This window comes from Hyperolius riggenbachi, chromosome 4, assembly GCF_040937935.1.
Source record: "Hyperolius riggenbachi isolate aHypRig1 chromosome 4, aHypRig1.pri, whole genome shotgun sequence".
Classification (NCBI taxonomy): domain Eukaryota; kingdom Metazoa; phylum Chordata; class Amphibia; order Anura; family Hyperoliidae; genus Hyperolius; species Hyperolius riggenbachi.
The window spans coordinates 5757296-5776772 of NC_090649.1; the positions used below are offsets into that span (position 1 = coordinate 5757296).

Consider the following 19477-nt stretch of genomic DNA (forward strand, 5'->3'; position numbering starts at 1 on the left):
ACTTCATCAGCACAGATACTGAGCCTCACGCTCTCTGGGTCTTCCTGACCACACTATGCATACTTCATCAGCACAGATACTGAGCCTCACGCTCTCTGGGTCTCCCTGACCACACTATGCATACTTCATCAGCACAGATACTGAGCCTCACGCTCTCTGGGTCTCCCTGACCACACTATGCATACTTCACCAGCACAGATACTGAGCCTCAGGCTCTCTGGGTCTTCCTGATCACACTATGCATACTTCATCAGCACAGATACTGAGCCTCAGGCTCTCTGTGTCTTCCTGACCACACTATGCATACTTCATCAGCACAGATACTGAGCCTCACGCTCTCTGGGTCTCCCTGACCACACTATGCATACTTCATCAGCACAGATACTGAGCCTCACGCTCTCTGGGTCTCCCTGACCACACTATGCATACTTCATCAGCACAGATACTGAGCCTCACGCTCTCTGGGTCTTCCTGACCACACTATGCATACTTCATCAGCACAGATACTGAGCCTCAGGCTCTCTGGGTCTTCCTGATCACACTATGCATACTTCATCAGCACAGATACTGAGCCTTACGCTCTCTGGGTCTTCCTGACCACACTATGCATACTTCATCAGCACAGATACTGAGCCTCGGGCTCTCTGGGTCTTCCTGACCACACTATGCATACTTCATCAGCACAGATACTGAGCCTTACGCTCTCTGGGTTTTCCTGACCACACTATGCATCTGCACTTCATCAGCACAGATACTGAGCCTTACGCTCTCTGGGTCTTCCTGACCACACTATGCATACTTCATCAGCACAGATACTGAGCCTCGGTCTCTCTGGGTCTTCCTGACCACACTATGCATACTTCATCAGCACAGATACTGAGCCTCACGCTCTCTGGGTCTTCCTGACCACACTATGCATACTTCATCAGCACAGATACTGGGCCTCAGGCTCTCTGGGTCTTCCTGACCACACTATGCATACTTCATCAGCACAGATACTGAGCCTCAGGCTCTCTGGGTCTTCCTGACCACACTATGCATACTTCATCAGCACAGATACTGAGCCTCAGGCTCTCTGGGTCTTCCTGACCACACTATGCATACTTCATCAGCACAGATACTGAGCCTCAGGCTCTCTGGGTTTTCCTGACCACACTATGCATACTTCATCAGCACAGATACTGAGCCTCAGGCTCTCTGGGTTTTCCTGACCACACTATGCATACTTCATCAGCACAGATACTGAGCCTCATGCTCTCTGGGTCTCCCTGACCACACTATGCATACTTCATCAGCACAGATACTGAGCCTCACGCTCAGAGCCGGATTAAGGCTAAATGGGGCCCTAAGCAAAGTAACTGATTTGGGCCCCCCCCCCCCCACATGTCGTAATAGAATCAGAAGATGCAGTTGCACAGCAACATGCTGCACACACCGGGGCAGCCGAGCTACTGGTGGCTATGGGCAACAGCCCGCTTTCCTCTGTGGGTGCACAATGCAGGGAATTGCAGCGGCAAAATGCAGAGTAAGATATGAATAGCTGGGACATTTGCACTCAGGGGCTGGGGCACCCCTGTGAAGAGGGCGCCAGATATCACAGCAGCAGCACTTTCCCCCTGCATCTCCAGCCTGGCAATAGCAGAAAGCTCTGGACACCGCCAAACCGGAAGCCGTTCCCCAGACAGAATTACATAACCACCCCCACCACCGCACAACCGATTTCCTCCCAATCTAGACAGCCACCATGCAGCCTCCATCCCAGTGAATACGATAGTCCAGCAGAGAAGGCAGCCGCAGCGGGGGAGAATGACAGCACCAGATGAATCACATTCACCTATTGCAATCCAAGCAATAGAGGTCCCGTCATCCGGAGCCCATCTGTCTCCTCTAGAGTGCTGCCGCTCTGTTACTACTACTATTACTACTTCCTACTTCCTGTCTGATCTGAGGCTGCACTGTAGAAGAGACAGATGGGTTTCAGATGACGGGATCTCTATCGCTTGGATCATGGATAGGAGAGTGAGCGTTTGCCATCTGTTGCTATCATTCTTGTTGCAGCTGTGGTTCTCTGTGGGAAGGGAGGGAGGAGTGGGCATCGCCAGAGCGCACAGTAGCAGGAGGGGGACCTAGGAGGAGAGCCTGGCTCTGAAGACAATCAGCAGCGCACGGCATCATTTGACAAGACAAGACAAATAACATTTGTATCGCGCTTTTCTCCTGGCAGACTCAAAGCGCCAGAGCTGCAGCCACTAGGACGCGCCCTATAGGCAGTAGCAGTGTTAGAGAGACTTGCCTAAGGTGTCCTACTGAATAGGTGCTGGCTTACTGAACAGGCAGAGCCGAGATTCGAACCCTGGTCTCCTGTGTCAGAGGCAGAGCCTTTAAAGGGACGCCGAGCAGTGCCTGTGGGTATGCCTTTAAGCATACCCACAACTAATTAATTACATCCTCACACCTACCAGCATGATGTTTGTAATTATATCCCCCTGGGTTTCTTATATTTCATTGCATTGTGCTGAATCGAGCTGCTGACTTTGGAGAAAAGTCGTCCTGTGTAATACAATGTAACTATGGAAAGATGCATATCATTTTGAAGCTCTCTTTCTCCTCTTTCCAATGATAGATAAACAGCCACCCTACGCCGTTTAGTTTTCGCTATTTTCGCAATCGAAATTGCCGCGGCTGTGATTTCGATCGCGGAAATAGCGAAAACTAAAAGGCATAGGGCGGCGATTTATATATCATTGGAAAGAGGAGAAAGAGAGCTTTAAAATGATATGCATCTTTCCATAGTTACTGCACTGCTCAGAGTCCCTTTAACCATCCACCGCTGACAGGATGGTGAGGGCTGGTTTATGTGCTGATGGGGCCCCTTTGACTCTGAATGGGGGCCCCAAGCGACTGCTTTTGTTGCCTGGTCGGTAATCCGGCCCTGCTCACGCTCTCTGGGTCTCCCTGACCACACTATGCATACTTCATCAGCACAGATACTGAGCCTCAGGCTCTCTGGGTCTTCCTGACCACACTATGCATACTTCATCAGCACAGATACTGAGCCTCACGCTCTCTGGGTCTTCCTGACCACACTATGCATACTTCATCAGCACAGATACTGAGCCTCAGGCTCTCTGGGTTTTCCTGACCACACTATGCATACTTCATCAGCACAGATACTGAGCCTCACGCTCTCTGGGTTTTCCTGACCACACTATGCATACTTCATCAGCAAAGATACTGAGCCTCAGGCTCTCTGGGTTTTCCTGACCACAGTATGCATACTTCATCAGCACAGATACTGAGCCTCAGGCTCTCTGGGTCTTCCTGACCACACTATGCATACTTCATCAGCACAGATACTGAGCCTCACGCTCTCTGGGTCTTCCTGACCACACTATGCACACTTCATCAGCACAGATACTGAGCCTCACGCTCTCTGGGTTTTCCTGACCACACTATGCATACTTCATCAGCACAGATACTGAGCCTCAGGCTCTCTGGGTCTTCCTGACCACACTATGCATACTTCATCAGCACAGATACTGAGCCTCACACTCTCTGGGTTTTCCTGACCACACTATGCATACTTCATCAGCACAGATACTGAGCCTCAGGCTCTCTGGGTCTTCCTGACCACACTATGCATACTTCATCAGCACAGATACTGAGCCTCAGGCTCTCTGGGTCTTTCTGACCACACTATGCATACTTCATCAGCACAGATACTGAGCCTCAGGCTCTCTGGGTCTTCCTGACCACACTATGCATACTTCATCAGCACAGATACTGAGCCTCAGGCTCTCTGGGTCTTCCTGACCACACTTTGCATACTTCATCAGCACAGATACTGAGCCTCACGCTCTCTGGGTCTTCCTGACCACACTATGCATACTTCATCAGCACAGATACTGAGCCTCACGCTCTCTGGGTTTTCCTGACCACACTATGCATACTTCATCAGCACAGATACTGAGCCTCACGCTCTCTGGGTCTTCCTGACCACACTATGCATACTTCATCAGCACAGATACTGAGCCTCACGCTCTCTGGGTTTTCCTGACCACACTATGCATACTTCATCAGCACAGATACTGAGCCTCACGCTCTCTGGGTCTTCCTGACCACACTATGCATACTTCATCAGCACAGATACTGAGCCTCACGCTCTCTGGGTCTTCCTGACCACACTATGCATACTTCATCAGCACAGATACTGAGCCTCACGCTCTCTGGGTCTTCCTGACCACACTATGCATACTTCATCAGCACAGATACTGAGCCTCATGCTCTCTGGGTCTTCCTGACCACACTATGCATACTACATCAGCACAGATACTGAGCCTCACGCTCTCTGGGTCTTCCTGACCACACTGTGCATACTTCATCAGCACAGATACAGAGCCTCAGGCTCTCTGGGTCTTCCTGACCACACTATGCATACTTCATCAGCACAGATACTGAGCCTCATGCTCTCTGGGTCTTCCTGACCACACTATGCATCTGCACTACATCAGCACAGATACTGAGCCTCACGCTCTCTGGGTCTTCCAGGCGGGCCCGTACGCAGGGGAGAGCAGCGGACTAGAAGGGAGGGCCCCATGATGAGGCTAGGCTTCAGCGGGTAGGGGTAGTGAGGGGTTAATGCGGAAGAGGAAGGGGGAGGAGACGGGAGCGCTGTAGGCCGGCCGCGCTAGGTGTGGTCACCAGGAAGTGACGTCGGCAGCAGGAAGCACGCGCACTTCAGTTTGCTGCGGCGGAGAGCGGAGATTGGGCTGCGATCCGTGCAGCGGTGAAGGGGACCTGTCAGCGACGGTTTGTAGGAACGGCGGGAGGACTCCTCAAATAGCCGCGTTGGTTGTCGGGGCTGCAGCGAGGGGAAGAGGTCGGACCAGCTCCCAGCAACACCACGCGGTGAGTCCGTCCCACACATCAGTCAGTGGCAGCCATGGCGGAGCAGGACATTGATACCTTGCTCCAGATGGTCAGGAGTGAGGCAACGGCGAGAGGGCCACAGTGGGTGGCAATACAAATGGCTGCCATGTCAGCCGGGGGAAGCGGAGCGCGAGCTAGCGCTAGAGTGTCCAGGCCTCCGGATAGACTTAGCCCAGAAGCTTCACCTCGGGCCGTGCGGAGGGAAGGAAGTCCCATTCAGGCGCCACCAGCCCCTGCAGCCAAGAGGCAGACAGGATCAAGCAAGGGTGCGGCCGGGAAGAATGCTGCCGGTGCCTCTAGTGATGGGGTTGTTGAGGAAGCGGCTGGGGGAGGGGAGCCGGCTCCCCCGCAGCCACGCAGCCAACCACCGCAGGGTAGGAAGAAGACGAGGCCAGCGGAGGCGGGTCGCGGCAAGCAGGCCAGGCCGGATGATTCCACCCGCTCAGCATCAGCACACAGTGATACGGCTGCACCGGCCCTGGTGCAGGCCAAGGGACACAGTTCCCAAGCCAAGGGTAAGGGGAAGGCGCCAAAGAAGGCAAGGAGAGCCCCTTCGCCACCGCGCAGCAAGCGGCCAGCCGCACACAGCAGTCGAGGTTCACGCCAGGGAGGTGATCGGAGTACGCGCTCGTCACCCGGTGGCGGGGCATCCAGAAGGCAGGACAACGCAGCACAGTACGCTTCGGACAGCCATTCAGATCAAGACTCTGAGTCTTCAAGGGACGGGGCTCCATCGCCTTTGGTCGGTCGGAGGGAGTCGACTGGATCTGGAGGTTCGGCTGGTCGGGACGCACGTCCGGTGCAGCCAGGTGAGACTAACCTAATAAATGCCCTTTCTACTGTTCAAAATGTTGGGGAGGTTGGTGGAGTGGGTTGCGGCGAATGCAGGGGTGGGTAGCGGTTTGTTGGGAATGCCCTCCCTGCTAGGGTCGGGCAATTCGGCAGCCGTGGCGTCCGCGGCTCCTGCGTTGTCCTTGGTCAACTCCCTGCTATTGGGTATCCGGGACGTGTTGCAAGGGGTAAGCGTAGCGGGGGTAGCGGCTCCCATGGCAGCTTGGGGGGGTACAACGGGTTTAGCTCCCCAGGTTTCGGCGACTGTGGTACCTACGGTCACCCTGCCGGTTGCTCCCCAGGACGCTCCTTTGGTCTCGCAGGCGCCTCCTCACGTGGTTTCTCAGGCTTCGGCCGAGGGGGTGCCTGCGGTCCCCCCGGTAGCGGTTCCTTCCGGGGAGTCAGCGGAGACGGCAAAACAGAGTGGTGGAGAATCGGATTCTGTTCGGTTGTCCGATGCCGCAAAAGGCGAGCTCTACTTGTGCATCGATGGCCCCTTAGGGACGCATTTAAAAAAAGAGGTCAAGGAAAAAATATGGAGGGGCGAGTATGTGGAGATTTTTTCTCTACTACCGCTTGAAAAATTTAACTTGGATAGGGTCAAGCCGGACGAGAGTAAGAAAGAGGAGGAGGAGCGCAGGCGTTACAGGTTGATCCCGCGAACACACCAGAATTGGGTGCAAGCGTTTGCAATTATGGCCAGCGTTATCGGCGAGAAGCAGCCCGAATGTTGCTCGGCGCTGTTTTGCTATCAGGAGAGTATCGGCGAAGCTCATCGGTCGTACGGAGGCAATGCGTGGCTTCGTTACGACGAGCAGTTCAGGGAACGCAAAGCGTTGCGGTCGGAGATCCGTTGGAATCATAAAGACATCGTATTGTGGATGAAATTGATGATCCCAACGAGTAAAGGTTCCCAGTCCTTTCAAGGGGGGGCCAGCAGTTCAGGGGGCTCAGGGCAGCTCACCAATAGACGTCCAGGGGTGTGCTGGAAGTTTAACGACAGCTCCTGTAAGTTCGGTAGCTCGTGTCGATTTAAGCACGAATGTGCCAATTGTGGAGGGACACACGCCTCTGCACGTTGCTCCCGTCAGGGGAAGGGTAGGGGAGGGGAGTCTTCCGCTAAGAGGGATGACCCCAGTGAAAGTCACAAGGATGGAGCGGTACCTAAGTAAGTATCCGGATGTCGAGGCGGCAGGTTTCCTTCGCCGCGGTTTCGCAGTAGGTTTTAATATCCCTTCCTCAGGGGCAGTTTGTTCCCCTCCCCCGCATCGAAACTTAAAATCCGTAGGGTCACAGCCTGAGGTAGTTTCAGACAAACTTCGGAAGGAAGTGCGTTTGGGTCGGATGGTCGGCCCCTTTTCCTCCCCTCCACTAGAGAACTTGGTTGTGTCCCCGTTAGGCATTGTTCCCAAAAGAGAACCGAACTCCTTCCGTTTGATTCATCATCTGTCACATCCAAAGGGATTGTCGGTGAATGATGGAATCGAGCAGGAGGAGGCATCCGTGGCTTACACATCCTTCGACGTGGCGATTCGATGGGTGAGGCGCATGGGACGGGGGGCGCTGCTCGCAAAGACCGACATTGAGTCGGCTTTCCGTTTGCTTCCCATCCATAGAGATAGTTTTCACCTGCTCGGATGTTTTTGGGAAGGAGGTTACTATATTGATTGCTGTTTGCCAATGGGTTGCTCGATATCTTGCATATATTTTGAAAAATTTAGTTCTTTCATAGAATGGGTAATTAAAGAGGTTTCAGGTATCCATTCAGTGATCCACTATTTGGATGATTTTCTGTTCCTGGGCCCGGGGGACTCCTCGGAATGTGCTTATTTGCTGGCTACTATGCGACAGATTTGTGCAGACTTCGGAGTCCCTCTGGCTGAGGAAAAAACTGAGGGCCCTCAGACAGTCATCAAATTCTTGGGCATCACGATTGACTCCGTGGCAATGGAATGTAGATTGCCAGAGGACAAAGTCGCGGATTTACTGGCAACCATACGTGAGGTTTTAAGTCACAAAAAGGTCACGCTTCGTTCTCTTCAATCACTGCTGGGCAAATTAAATTTTGCTTGCAGGATTATTCCCATTGGAAGGATTTTTTGCAGGCGATTGGCTATGGCGACGGCCGGGGTGATGTCACCGAATCACCACGTACGGCTGTGTGGCGAGCACAAGGAGGATTTGAGGATATGGCTGAGTTTTCTTGCAAATTTCAATGGGCGTTCGGTCTGGATGGAAGACAGTGTTCTGAACCATGATTTAGAGCTGTTTACCGACGCGTCCGGGGCGCATGGCTACGGTGCATATTTCGGTGGAAGGTGGAGCGCAGCGGCGTGGCCGGAAAGCTGGAAGCAGGCAGGTTTTACGAAGAACCTTCTGCTTTTGGAGCTGTTCCCGATCGTGGTAGTGGTCATTCTGTGGGGCCCGTTCTTGCGCAATAAGCGTATTCGCTTTAATTGCGACAATTTGGGAGTGGTAACAGCCATCAATCAAATCTCTGCGTCCTCCCCCCCGGTAGTGCGGTTATTGCGGCACTTGGTTTTAGTTTGCTTGCAACTTAATATGTTCATGCATGCAGCGCATTTACCGGGAGTCGAAAACGTTATTGCTGACGGGCTCTCTCGCTTTCAGTGGCAACGATTTCGCAGCCTCGCCCCTGGAGCAGAGCAGTTCGGGATTCCCTGCCCGGAGGAATTATGGGAGGTTCCCTTCGCGAGATAGAGGAATGGATGTCCAGGGCTTTGTCCAAGGGGACATGGTCAGCTTATTCATCGGTCTGGGAGCAGTGGAGCGAACTGTCAGCTCAGACGGGAGCTTCACACCTTTCAGGAGACAGGTTGTGTCAGTTATTTCATTTTATAGCAGTCAATGGTGCGGCGGGGATCTCACCCTCGGCTATGAGTAAAAAAATGGCTGCACTTTCTTTTTGGTTCAAGATGCGGGGGGAGGCTGACATTACCAAAGACTTCAGGGTGAGGTTAGCATTGAGGGGTTTTAGGGCAGGCCCGTCTAAGCGGGATAGCCGCCGCCCAGTTACTTTTGAGTTGCTCACTTTGCTGGTGGGTAAGTTGCCGGCGATTTGTACGTCAGATTTCGAGGTGGCCTTGTTTAGTGCTGCATTTGGGTTAGCGTTTTTCGGAGCCTTTCGAATAAGCAAGTTGGTCAGCCCCAGCAAGGCGAATCCGGCGGGAATTTTGGAAGGGGACGTTATCTTAGCGGAACGGTCCGTGGAGATTTTTTTTGCGGCGTTCAAAGACGGATCAAGCCGGAAAGGGCAGGCCGATTACCTTGTTTAAGGTAGCGGGGTCGCCGGTTTGCCCAGTTCGGGTTGTATCCGTTTTTAAGGGATTGCGCCCCCGGGGGATACCATCCTTTCTGTGTCATCAGAATGGAACGCCTCTAACTAAATTCCAGTTTGTGGCCATTTTTCGGAAGGGTCTGTCGCTAGTGGGGGTTCCCCCATTGGAGTATGCGTCTCATTCCTTCAGAATCGGAGCGGCCACAGAAGCCGCCCGATGGGGTCTGGATAACAGCCTGATAAAAAGGATTGGCAGATGGGAATCGGCACGGTTTTGTTCTTATGTGAGACCTCACTTAGTTTAGAATGTCTTGTATACTGTTATTATTTGTGGTGGAGGGGTGTTTGTTGTGCTCTGTTTTGTTTATGTCTCTACAGATGGTCCTCCGCGTCTGGTGTGGATCCTCGGTCACTCCTACGTGGCCTGGGGTGCAAGAAGAGCTCAGGTGCGTCCGGACGGGCGTCAGTTGGGCATTTCGAGATCCCAGGCCTGCTTACGGTGGATTGGAGTGCCAGGAATGACATGGGACAGAGTCTTACCTGAGCTTCATCGTTTTGTGAGATGGGATCGGGCTCCGGACGTGCTGGTTCTGCACGTGGGAGGTAACGATCTGGCCTCCCGCTCTACGAGGCAGATCATAAGGGACATCAAATTCGACTTCATGAGGATTAGATCAGACTTCACGGCCACAGTGATAGTATGGTCTGAGATGGTAGCAAGAAGATCATGGAGGTTGGCTAGGTCGGTAGACCGGGTGAACAGGGCCAGAAAGAAGCTTAATAGAGAAGTGTCTAGTTTTGTTATCAGGAATGGGGGAGTAGCCGTGCGTCATGTGGAGCTAGAGTCCGACACGGATCTGTTTTTGCGTCGGGATGGAGTCCACCTCAACGCCATCGGGACCGACCTGTGGGCGTTGGCTTTGAGCGAGGGCGTCAGGAGAGCATTGTTTTTGTGGGCCTCACGAGCGTGAGGTTTCTCGCTCGTGTGGGGTGGCGGGGTCTAGGGCTCCGGAGGTTGGTCATGAAGAGATCGGTGGTAGGGCAATTACTTGCCTGGTTCAGAGGTAAAAGGGCGTCTTCTAAGAGTACGATTTGAAAATGGGGCATGCGGCCGTCCCTGAGCCGGTGTCTGCGGCGGGGGCCTGTTTTTGACAGGTTGCATGCCCTTCAAGGTTTATCGGTGCCCCGGAGCCCTTGCCCTTTAAAATTGATCTTTATATGTCCGGTTTTATTTAATTGTTAAATTTATTTTAAAATAAAGAAGGGCTGCTTTGGCCTTTTTATTCCATCGTCAGCAAGCAGTCCTGGTGGTTCTTTATTACATAAGTTTGGGTCAGGTTTGACGGTAGCAGGTAAGCTATGCACGCATCATGATCACACTATGCATACTTCATCAGCACAGATACTGAGCCTCAGGCTCTCTGGGTCTTCCTGACCACACTATGCATACTTCATCAGCACAGATACTGAGCCTCACGCTCTCTGGGTCTTCCTGACCACACTATGCATACTTCATCAGCACAGATACTGAGCCTCAGGCTCTCTGGGTCTTCCTGACCACACTTTGCATACTTCATCAGCACAGATACTGAGCCTCACGCTCTCTGGGTCTTCCTGACCACACTATGCATACTTCATCAGCACAGATACTGAGCCTCACGCTCTCTGGGTCTTCCTGACCACACTATGCATACTTCATCAGCACAGATACTGAGCCTAGGGTTGCCAGGTGTCCGGTTTTAGACCGGACAGTCCGGTTTTTGGCCGCTGTGTCCGGTGCAAAAAGGCATGCTAAACCGGACAATTAAGATGTCCGGTTTTATGCCTTTTCCGGCGGCTGTCAGTATTGACAGCCGCCTGTAGCAGGAGGAGAGCAGCGCAGTGGAGGGAAAGCGGTGGGCAGCGGCGGAGAAGGGGGCCATCTCCCCCCCTTCTCTCACCTTAGATGCTTTCCATCCCTCGCTGTCTCCTCCGATCTGTGTGTGGCTGACTGGCGGTGGCGCTTGGCAGCGGGCGGGACTTACCTTCCGTGTCGCTCCATGCGCCGGCCGGAAGTTCTGGTGCCACAGCCGCTGCTCTGGTCTGCATCAGACCAGAGTAGTGGCAACTCATCCCGCGCGGCGCCTGCGACGAGACCAGTCACCAGACGGAGGAGACACGGAAGGTAAGTTCCGCCCCTCTGCCAGCCACCGCACACACCGATCGGAGGAGACAGCGAGGCAGGGAGAGGACCCTAAGGTGAGCGAAGGGGGGGAGATGGCCCCCTTCTTCACCGCTCTCCCTCTTCTCTGCGCTGACTGCTTCCCTCCTGGGGGGGGGGGGGGGACACACACCTGCCTACATATACTGGGCCCATATACACCCTGGCTACATATACTGGGCCCATATACACCCTGGCTACATATACTGGGCCCATATACACCCTGGCTACATATACTGGGCCCATATACACCCTGGCTACATATACTGGGCCCATATACACCCTGGCTACATATACTGGGCCCATATACACCCTGGCTAAATATACTGGGCCCATATACACCCTGGCTACATATACTGGGCCCATATACACCCTGGCTACATATACTGGGCATATATACCCCCTGACTACATATACTGGGCCCATATACACCCTGGCTACATATACTGGGCCCATATACACCCTGGCTACATATACTGGGCCCATATACACCCTGGCTACATATACTGGGCCCATATACACCCTGGCTACATATACTGGGCCCATATACACCCTGGCTACATATACTGAGCCCATATACCGCTGGCTATATATACTGGGGACATATTCCCCTGCCTACATATACTGGGGACATATACCTCTGGCTACATATACTGGGCACATATATCCCTGGGTACATATACTGGGGACAACTGGCTGTTTGTCATTATGTGCAGTTACTGGTGAAAAGCTGTCTCTTATTATGTGCATTTACTGGTGAAAAGCTGTCTCTTATGTGCATTTACTGGTGAAAAGCTGTCTCTTATGTGCATTTAGTGGTGAAAAGATGTCTCTTATGTGCATTTAGTGGTGAAAAGATGTCTCTTATGTGCATTTAGTGGTGAAAAGATGTCTCTTATGTGCATTTAGTGGTGAAAAGCTGTCTCTTATGTGCATTTAGTGGTGAAAAGCTGTCTCTTATGTGCATTTACTGGTGAAAAGCTGTCTCTTATTATGTGCATTTACTGGTGAAAAGCGGTCTCTTATTATGCGCATTTACTGGTGAAAAGTGGTCTCTTATGTGCATGTACTGGTGAGGACAGTTAGTGACATGGCTATGTACTCTGTAGTGTGCTGCAGAAGATGTCAGTGCGATATAAATTCTGTAAAAAACATTTTTTAAAAAGCCCATTGCTTAGCCCCACTCTACATAAAAGTGCGCTTCTGACTCCGCCCCTAACTCCACCCCCTGTCCGGTTTTCTCCATCAGCCGACCTGGCAACCCTAACTGAGCCTCACGCTCTCTGGGTCTTCCTGACCACACTATGCATACTTCATCAGCACAGATACTGAGCCTCAGGCTCTCTGGGTTTTCCTGACCCTTGCTCCATTTTTTTTACCCTTCCCTTCAATATATAAAAATAAAAAATAAAAACATACTAAGCATCAAATAATGAGAAATGCGTATCTCTTTACAGGTTGGAATATAGGATTTTGTCAAGATTCCAGCAGTTTGCTGACCTGTGCAAAAGAACCTTGCTCTGATGATTGGGACTGTAACAACAATGGTGACAAGTGCTGTGACGACAAGTGCTTAACAAAAACATGTTCCCCTGCCCAGCGTAAGTGGCTGCATACAAGGTACTTCCATGGCAAATGAGGCAGCGTTCCATTTACCAGCAATTTGGGTATGATCTGACCTCAGAACTGCCTCCACAGGTGTTTGAGTAACAAGCTGGAAGGTGTAACAGCAGGAGTCAGGTCGCATTCACAGTGCCACGTTGCGGAGATGCATTATAAAGTCTTACAACGCAGCTTACCGCCAGGGGCGTTGCCCCAACGATCGGTGGCACGTGCCCTGAATCATTTCTGGGGTGCCCTGGATGTCCCACAAGCAGAATCAGCTGTAGTTCCTTAAAGGAGAACTTAAGGCAACTATAAAAAATGAGATTTACTCACCCGGGGCTCCCCTCAGCCCCCAGCAGCCGATCGGTGCCCTCGCAGCTCCGGTCCAATGCTTCTGGACCCGCCGGCGAACACTTCCGGTTTGGCCGTCACCGGCCGACAGGCATGGGAATGCGAGTGATTCTTCGCGTTCCCAGCCTGTATATCGCCCCCTATGCTGCTATTGAGGCCAGCTGGTCGCAATAGCAGCATAGGGGGCGATATACAGGCTGGAAACGCGAAGAATCACTCGCGTTCCCATGACTGTCGGCCGGTGACGGCCAAACCGGAAGTGTTCGCCGGCGGGTGCAGGAGCATCTGAGTGGGGCTGCGAGGGCACCGATCGGCTGCTGGGGGCTGAGGGGAGCCCCGGGTGAGTAAATCTCATTTTTTATAGTTGACTTAAGTTTTCCTTTAATGGTGGGCATGCTGGGAGCTGTGGTGCACCAATCTGGGGTATGCTGGGTGCTGTAGTGCCTCTATGCAGGCATACTGAGTGCTGTGGTGCCTTTATGGGGGCATGTAGGGAGCTGTGGTTCTTCTATGGGGGCATGTTGGGAGTTGTGGTGCTTCAATGGAAGGCCAGTGGGAACATGGCAGGGGGCCCACTAGACGGTCAGGGGGAATGCTATGGGGGAACTGCCAGATAACCTTGCATTAATGGAGAGGAGGTTTCAGCCACCATTTTGCTGGGCAGGCCCACTTATAGCACTGTTATGTTCATGTAAATGTGGCCCCACTCATGACCACACCCACATTCTGATTTGTGGCCACACCCATTTTCCAGCTGGAGTAACCAAAAGTGCCCAGAATCTCTTGGGATCCTAGCAATGCCCCCAGGGCCGGATTTCTGGGCAGGCCTCCAAGGCCGGTTCCTAGGGCGGGGAATTCTTGGGGCGACTGGGGACTCGGAGACACTTGTATCTACCTGTCACCTCTCCTTTATGCAGCCGCCTGCATTGTTTTGCACCTTGCAGCATGCTGAGTGTGTGTGCAGCAGGCGGTTAATGCGGAACGCCGGGGAAGTTAGCAGCGGATCATCTGATCAGAGCAGGCAGCGGCAGCATAGAGGAACAAGTGCTGCACGGAAGTCTCACCACGCCGCTGGGGCAGACATAGGACAAGTCAGAAACCCCAGGGCGCAGGCAGAGAAGGAGACAGACCTCTGTGCACATCAGCACTCACCAGGAAGGCCACACTCCCCCCTCCCTCCTTTGAGTCCCGACAGGCAAGCACGGGGGAGGGAGAGAGTGCTGAAATTACCCTAACTGCACGTGGGGAGAAGCTGAAGCAGGAGATCAGAAAGCTGAAGGATCGTGTGCCTTCTGCTGCAGATTGACTTCAAGCCTGTGTAAGTACCTGGTCCTGAACTCCCACCAGGAAGCAGCATTAGATGGTGACCCCTTTGTTCCCTCCACCCACCATAGAGGCACTACAGCTCCCAGAATGCTCACCTATATAGAGGCTGGCACCCTCCATAGAGGCACTACAGCTCCCAGCTTGCCCACCTATATAGAGGCACTACAGCTCCCAGAATGCTCACCTATATAGAGGCTGGCACCCTCCATAGAGTCACTACAGCTCCTAGCATGCCCACGTCTATAGAGGCAGTACTGCTCCCAGCATACTCACCTTTATAGAGGCACTACAGCTCCTAGCATGCCCCTCTTCCCTCTGTGTATAGTCGTTCATGAGTGACGCCTTTGCAGAATATTCGCAGTGGAGTGCCCTCATCTGTCCCTCTGACGTACTCCTCTGGGTGCCTCCGTCTTCATCCGTGCAGATGCTTTATCTCCATGACCCAGGTGCACATGAGTAATGTACATGCCGCCAGGTCACTATACACTTTGGGGGGTTGGGGTCGGCAGCAAGCTCTTGGGCCCTGGGGACACCCCAATACTATATAAAGGGGAATGCTGGAAGCTGTGGTGCCTCTGGGAACTGTAGTGCTGGAGTATGCTGGGAACTGTAGTGCTTCTATGGAGGGGCAAACTGGAAGCTGTGGCGCTTCTATAGGTGGGGGGTGCACATGCTGGGGGCTGTTTGCCCCTATGGAAACGGGTCCTGGCTAGCCCTTCAATTGTTACCAACCCCTACCCTGGCTGATTATTTACCCTGAACACCCCCTCAGTTCTGACTGCCCTTCTCTATCTTCTTTATCCTTTCTTACCTCACCCCAGCCTGACTGATCTCTCCTCACCATGACCTCTTCAGTTTTAACTGCCCCTTACCTACCTTACACCAGCCTTTCTGTCCCTTATGCCTGGTACGCACAATGAGATTTTCTGGCAGATGTACTGTCAGATCGATTATTTCCAACATGTCCAATCTGATTTCCGATCGATGTTCCATAGAAGTAAACGAAAAATCGATCAGAAATCATATTGGACATATTGGAAATAATCAATCTGACAAGAAATCTGCCAGAAAATCTTATTGTGTGTACCAGGCAATAGTTCTGTCCCTCTGCATGCATACAGCTCCTCTAGTTGACCTTCCTCAGTTATAACTGCCTTCTTCCATACACATGCACACACACACATACACAGTTGCAGTGCTGGGACCCTTTCTGGTCCAATAGGTTTCTTCAGTGTGCAAGCAGGACTGTGGCCAAGCGTATCTGTACTGGGCACGTGCAAATAAAGTTTGCATATGCTCAGTAAAATGCTTGTGCATGGAGGAAAAAAGCAATATACAAGTGCCTTAGTTCTACTGAAAATGCGCCAACTTTACTTGTACATGCCCAGTAAGGACACACTCGCCTACAGCCAAGCTCGAACACTGCAGAAACCCATTTGACCAGAGAGGGACCCAGTACTGAAACGGTGGGGTGTAAGATGATTTCTACAGTAGCTTCAGTTAAAGTTTTGAGTTTGCTGGGGAAAAAAAGTTTGTGTGTGTGGTTGGTAAGGATGCTGTTGGGGAGGGGGGGGGGGGGGGATGGTGACAGCGGGCCTTGGGTGCCAAAAAGAAGAAATCCGGCCCTGAATGCCCCTGCTTACCGCACTGCAATGATAATCCTATGGGGCGGTCACAGTGCGACGTTAGCGTCACGTTGAAACATATCACTCTGAACACAGACACTTTGCGACTTTAACCACTTCACCACTGAGGGGTTTTACCCCTTGAACACCAGAGCAATTTTCACCTTTCAGCGCTCCTTCCATTCATTTGTCTATAACTTTATTATTACTTATCGCAATTAAATTAACTATATCTTGTTTTTTTCGCCACCAAATAGGCTTTCTTTAGGTGGGACATTATGCCAAGAATTATTTTATTCTAAATGTGTTTTAATGAGAAAATAGGAAAAAATGTGGGAAAAAATATTATTTTGAGTTTTCGGCCATTATAGTTTTTACATAATGCATGCTACTGTAATTAAAACCCATGAAATGTATTTGCCCATTTGTCCCGGTTATAAAACCATTTAAGTTATGCCCCTATCACAATGTTTGGCGCCAATATTTTATTTGGAAATAAAGGTGCATTTTTTTCAGTTTTGCGTCCATCCCCAATTACAAGCCCACAGTTTATAAAGTAACAGTGCTATACCCTCTTGACATAAATATTTAAAAAGTTCAGTCCCTAAGGTAACTATTTATGTTTGTTTTATTGTATTTTTGTTTTGTTTTTTTAAATTACAAAAAAAAATTGGGGAGTGTGGGAGGTAATGAGTTAATTTATTGTGTAATCCAATGTAATTGTATGTGTAAAACACTTTAGGGAGTAGTTTACTATTTGGCCACAAGATGGCCACAGTGAGTCTGTTTACATGCGACCTGTAAGTGTCCGGAAGGATGCTTACAGGAAGCAGTAGGAGGCTGGGAGAATCACAATGATCGCGCTGTTTCTAATAGAAGCGGCGGATCATTGCGGAGGCTTAGATCAATGAACGGGAATGGATTTTCCCGTTCATTGATCTCCAGGCGAGCGAACGGCGGTGTGCACGAGCGGCGGGTGCACGCGCATGAGCGGCGGGAGCATGGACAGCGGCGGTAGCGCGGAAGGTACAGATTTCTCCATCCCTGGGGGTGAAAGGATGGAAAAAGGGACGGAGAAATTCATACCGCCAGGGGTAAAGTGGTTAAGATCGCATTAAACCGCAACATCCCACTGTGACCTGAGTCACAGAAAGCAAGGGGTAGGGTTGGTCAGAATCGCCAGTTTCCAAATCCAACTGAATCTGAATTCTGCCTAGTCATTTTTATCTCTGAATGGTATTCTACAAAACACCTTCAGGAGAATAGTGGGAAGAATTGATCAAAAAAAAAAATCCAAAAAGACCTTGCAGTTTTTAAAAAATGGATTTTGAATACTTCAAAGAAAAATAATATATATATTTTTTGAAGTGGACAAAATGCCATTCTGCAGCAGAATTCTGCCCTCTAATGTAAATGTCAGAATACTGCATTAACCACTTTTAGGCCAGTATATCTATGAACCCGCGGGAAGGCTTTTCCCAGGTGCATAGACCGGGCCGGATTTCTACTCTTTACCACCCAAGTCCATTGTCAGCAGTTGCCCCCCTTTAGTATTGATAGCTAGATGACCCCCCCCCTCCAGTATAGGTACCCCATTGGCCCTTTCCTTCAGTATAGCTAGCCAGATCACCCCCTCCAGTATAGGTACCCCATTGGCCCTTGTCTTCAGTATAGCTAGCCAGATGACCCTTCTCCCCTCCAGTATAGGTACCCCATTGGCCCTTTCCTTCAGTATAGCTAGCCAGATGACCCCCTCCAGTATAGGTACCCCATTGGCCCTTGCCTTCAGTATAGCTAGCCAGATGACCCTTCTCCCCTCCAGTATAGGTACCCCATTGGCCCTTTCCTTCAGTATAGCTAGCCAGATGACCCCCTCCAGTATAGGTACCCTATTGGCCCTTGCCTTCAGTATAGCTAGCCAGATGACCCTTCTCCCCTCCAGTATAGGTACCCCATTGGCCCTTTCCTTCAGTATAGCTAGCCAGATGACCCTTCTCCCCTTCAGTTTAGGTATCCTGATTACCCCTTCCCTCTAGTATAGGAAGCCAGGTGACTCTACCCCACCCCTTCCTTTTCCATATAGGCCAAGTTACCCTTCCCCCTAGTATAGCCTCCTGCCCACCCACCCCTGTTCCTTTGGTGCTCTAGGCCATGGCCTAATAGTGCACTCGGGAAGCTAATGTGTTAGGACATCTTGTGGCCAAATAGTAAAATACACCTACATACATTTTTTTTTAAAATAAACAGACCTGCACACACTATTAAAATGATCCACTTACCTCCCACACTCCCCCATTGTTACCCAAATAAAACATTTGCATAAAAAAATGAGAATACATTTTCCCTTCATAGTACAAACCATCAAGCCTAATCTGCAGCAATGGGATCAGCCTCATATCTCCTAGTTGGGTAGCATAAACATATTAAAAATGCATGTACTCCCTAGGTTGCTATATTTATACCAGGCCTTGCCTGTCATACCCCCTGCTGAACACTTCCAGGACCTTAGGAAGTGCTGTAACCAGTTCATTTGGAACAAGAGGCCTCCCCGGATTAGGCACTCCAGTCTGATATTGCTTAACATTCATTGTAACCACAAAAGATGGAACAAGATATGCTGGAAAGAGACCTCACTGCTCTTTCCTGTTCATCCCCTAAGGCAGTGATGGCTAACCTTGGCACTCCAGCTGTGACAAAACTACAAATCCCATCATGCCTCTGCCTCCCCGAGTTATGCTTAGAGCTGTCAGTGTATTGGCAATGCCTCATGGGACTTGTAGTTCCACCACAGCTGGAGTGCCAAGGTTAGCCAACACTCCCTGTTTCTTTCGCTTCTTTTTGGTGGTTAATGATATACCATTTTGAAATGAGGGCTGCTGATCTTTTATATAAATTAATATATTTTGGATGTATATGGGTGGTGGGTGTGGGGCAGAGATATCCCTCTCCAGCCCCTCCTTCATTTTTTCTTTTCATCAAGAGTTTCTGGTGGAATGATTCACTTGGGCCCCAGAGCTCTCCTGCACTGGCCATACACTGTTTTAATGGGGATAGCTTCAAGTCTAAATCCCCTTTAAGAAGGGGACCCCCAGATGCCCACCCCCCTCCCAGGGAAAATGAGTATAGGGGTACAAAGTACCTCTTACCCATTTCCAAAAAGAGTGAAATGAAATAAAAACACAACAGTGAAAAAAGTCCTTTATTAATCTTAAGTAGCCAGAAATACTTACCTGTACCTTGAGAAAAAGTCCCCATGCCAGTGCTGCTTAATATGATGGCGCTTTATAAATACAATAAATATATAATAAATAA

The 19477-nt window shown here is 50.9% G+C and overlaps 1 protein-coding gene across 1 annotated transcript in view; it reads left to right on the top strand.

Moving 5' to 3' along the window:
- Positions 1-12897, top strand: part of LOC137571084 (WAP four-disulfide core domain protein 5-like) — a 69070-nt gene extending 56173 nt beyond the window's left edge. Inside the window, exon 5 of the mRNA XM_068279766.1 lies at positions 12716-12897. Within this exon, the coding sequence (XP_068135867.1) occupies positions 12716-12897 (182 nt within the window). The remainder of the gene's footprint in view (positions 1-12715) is intronic.
- Positions 12898-19477: the final 6580 nt, after the last annotated feature.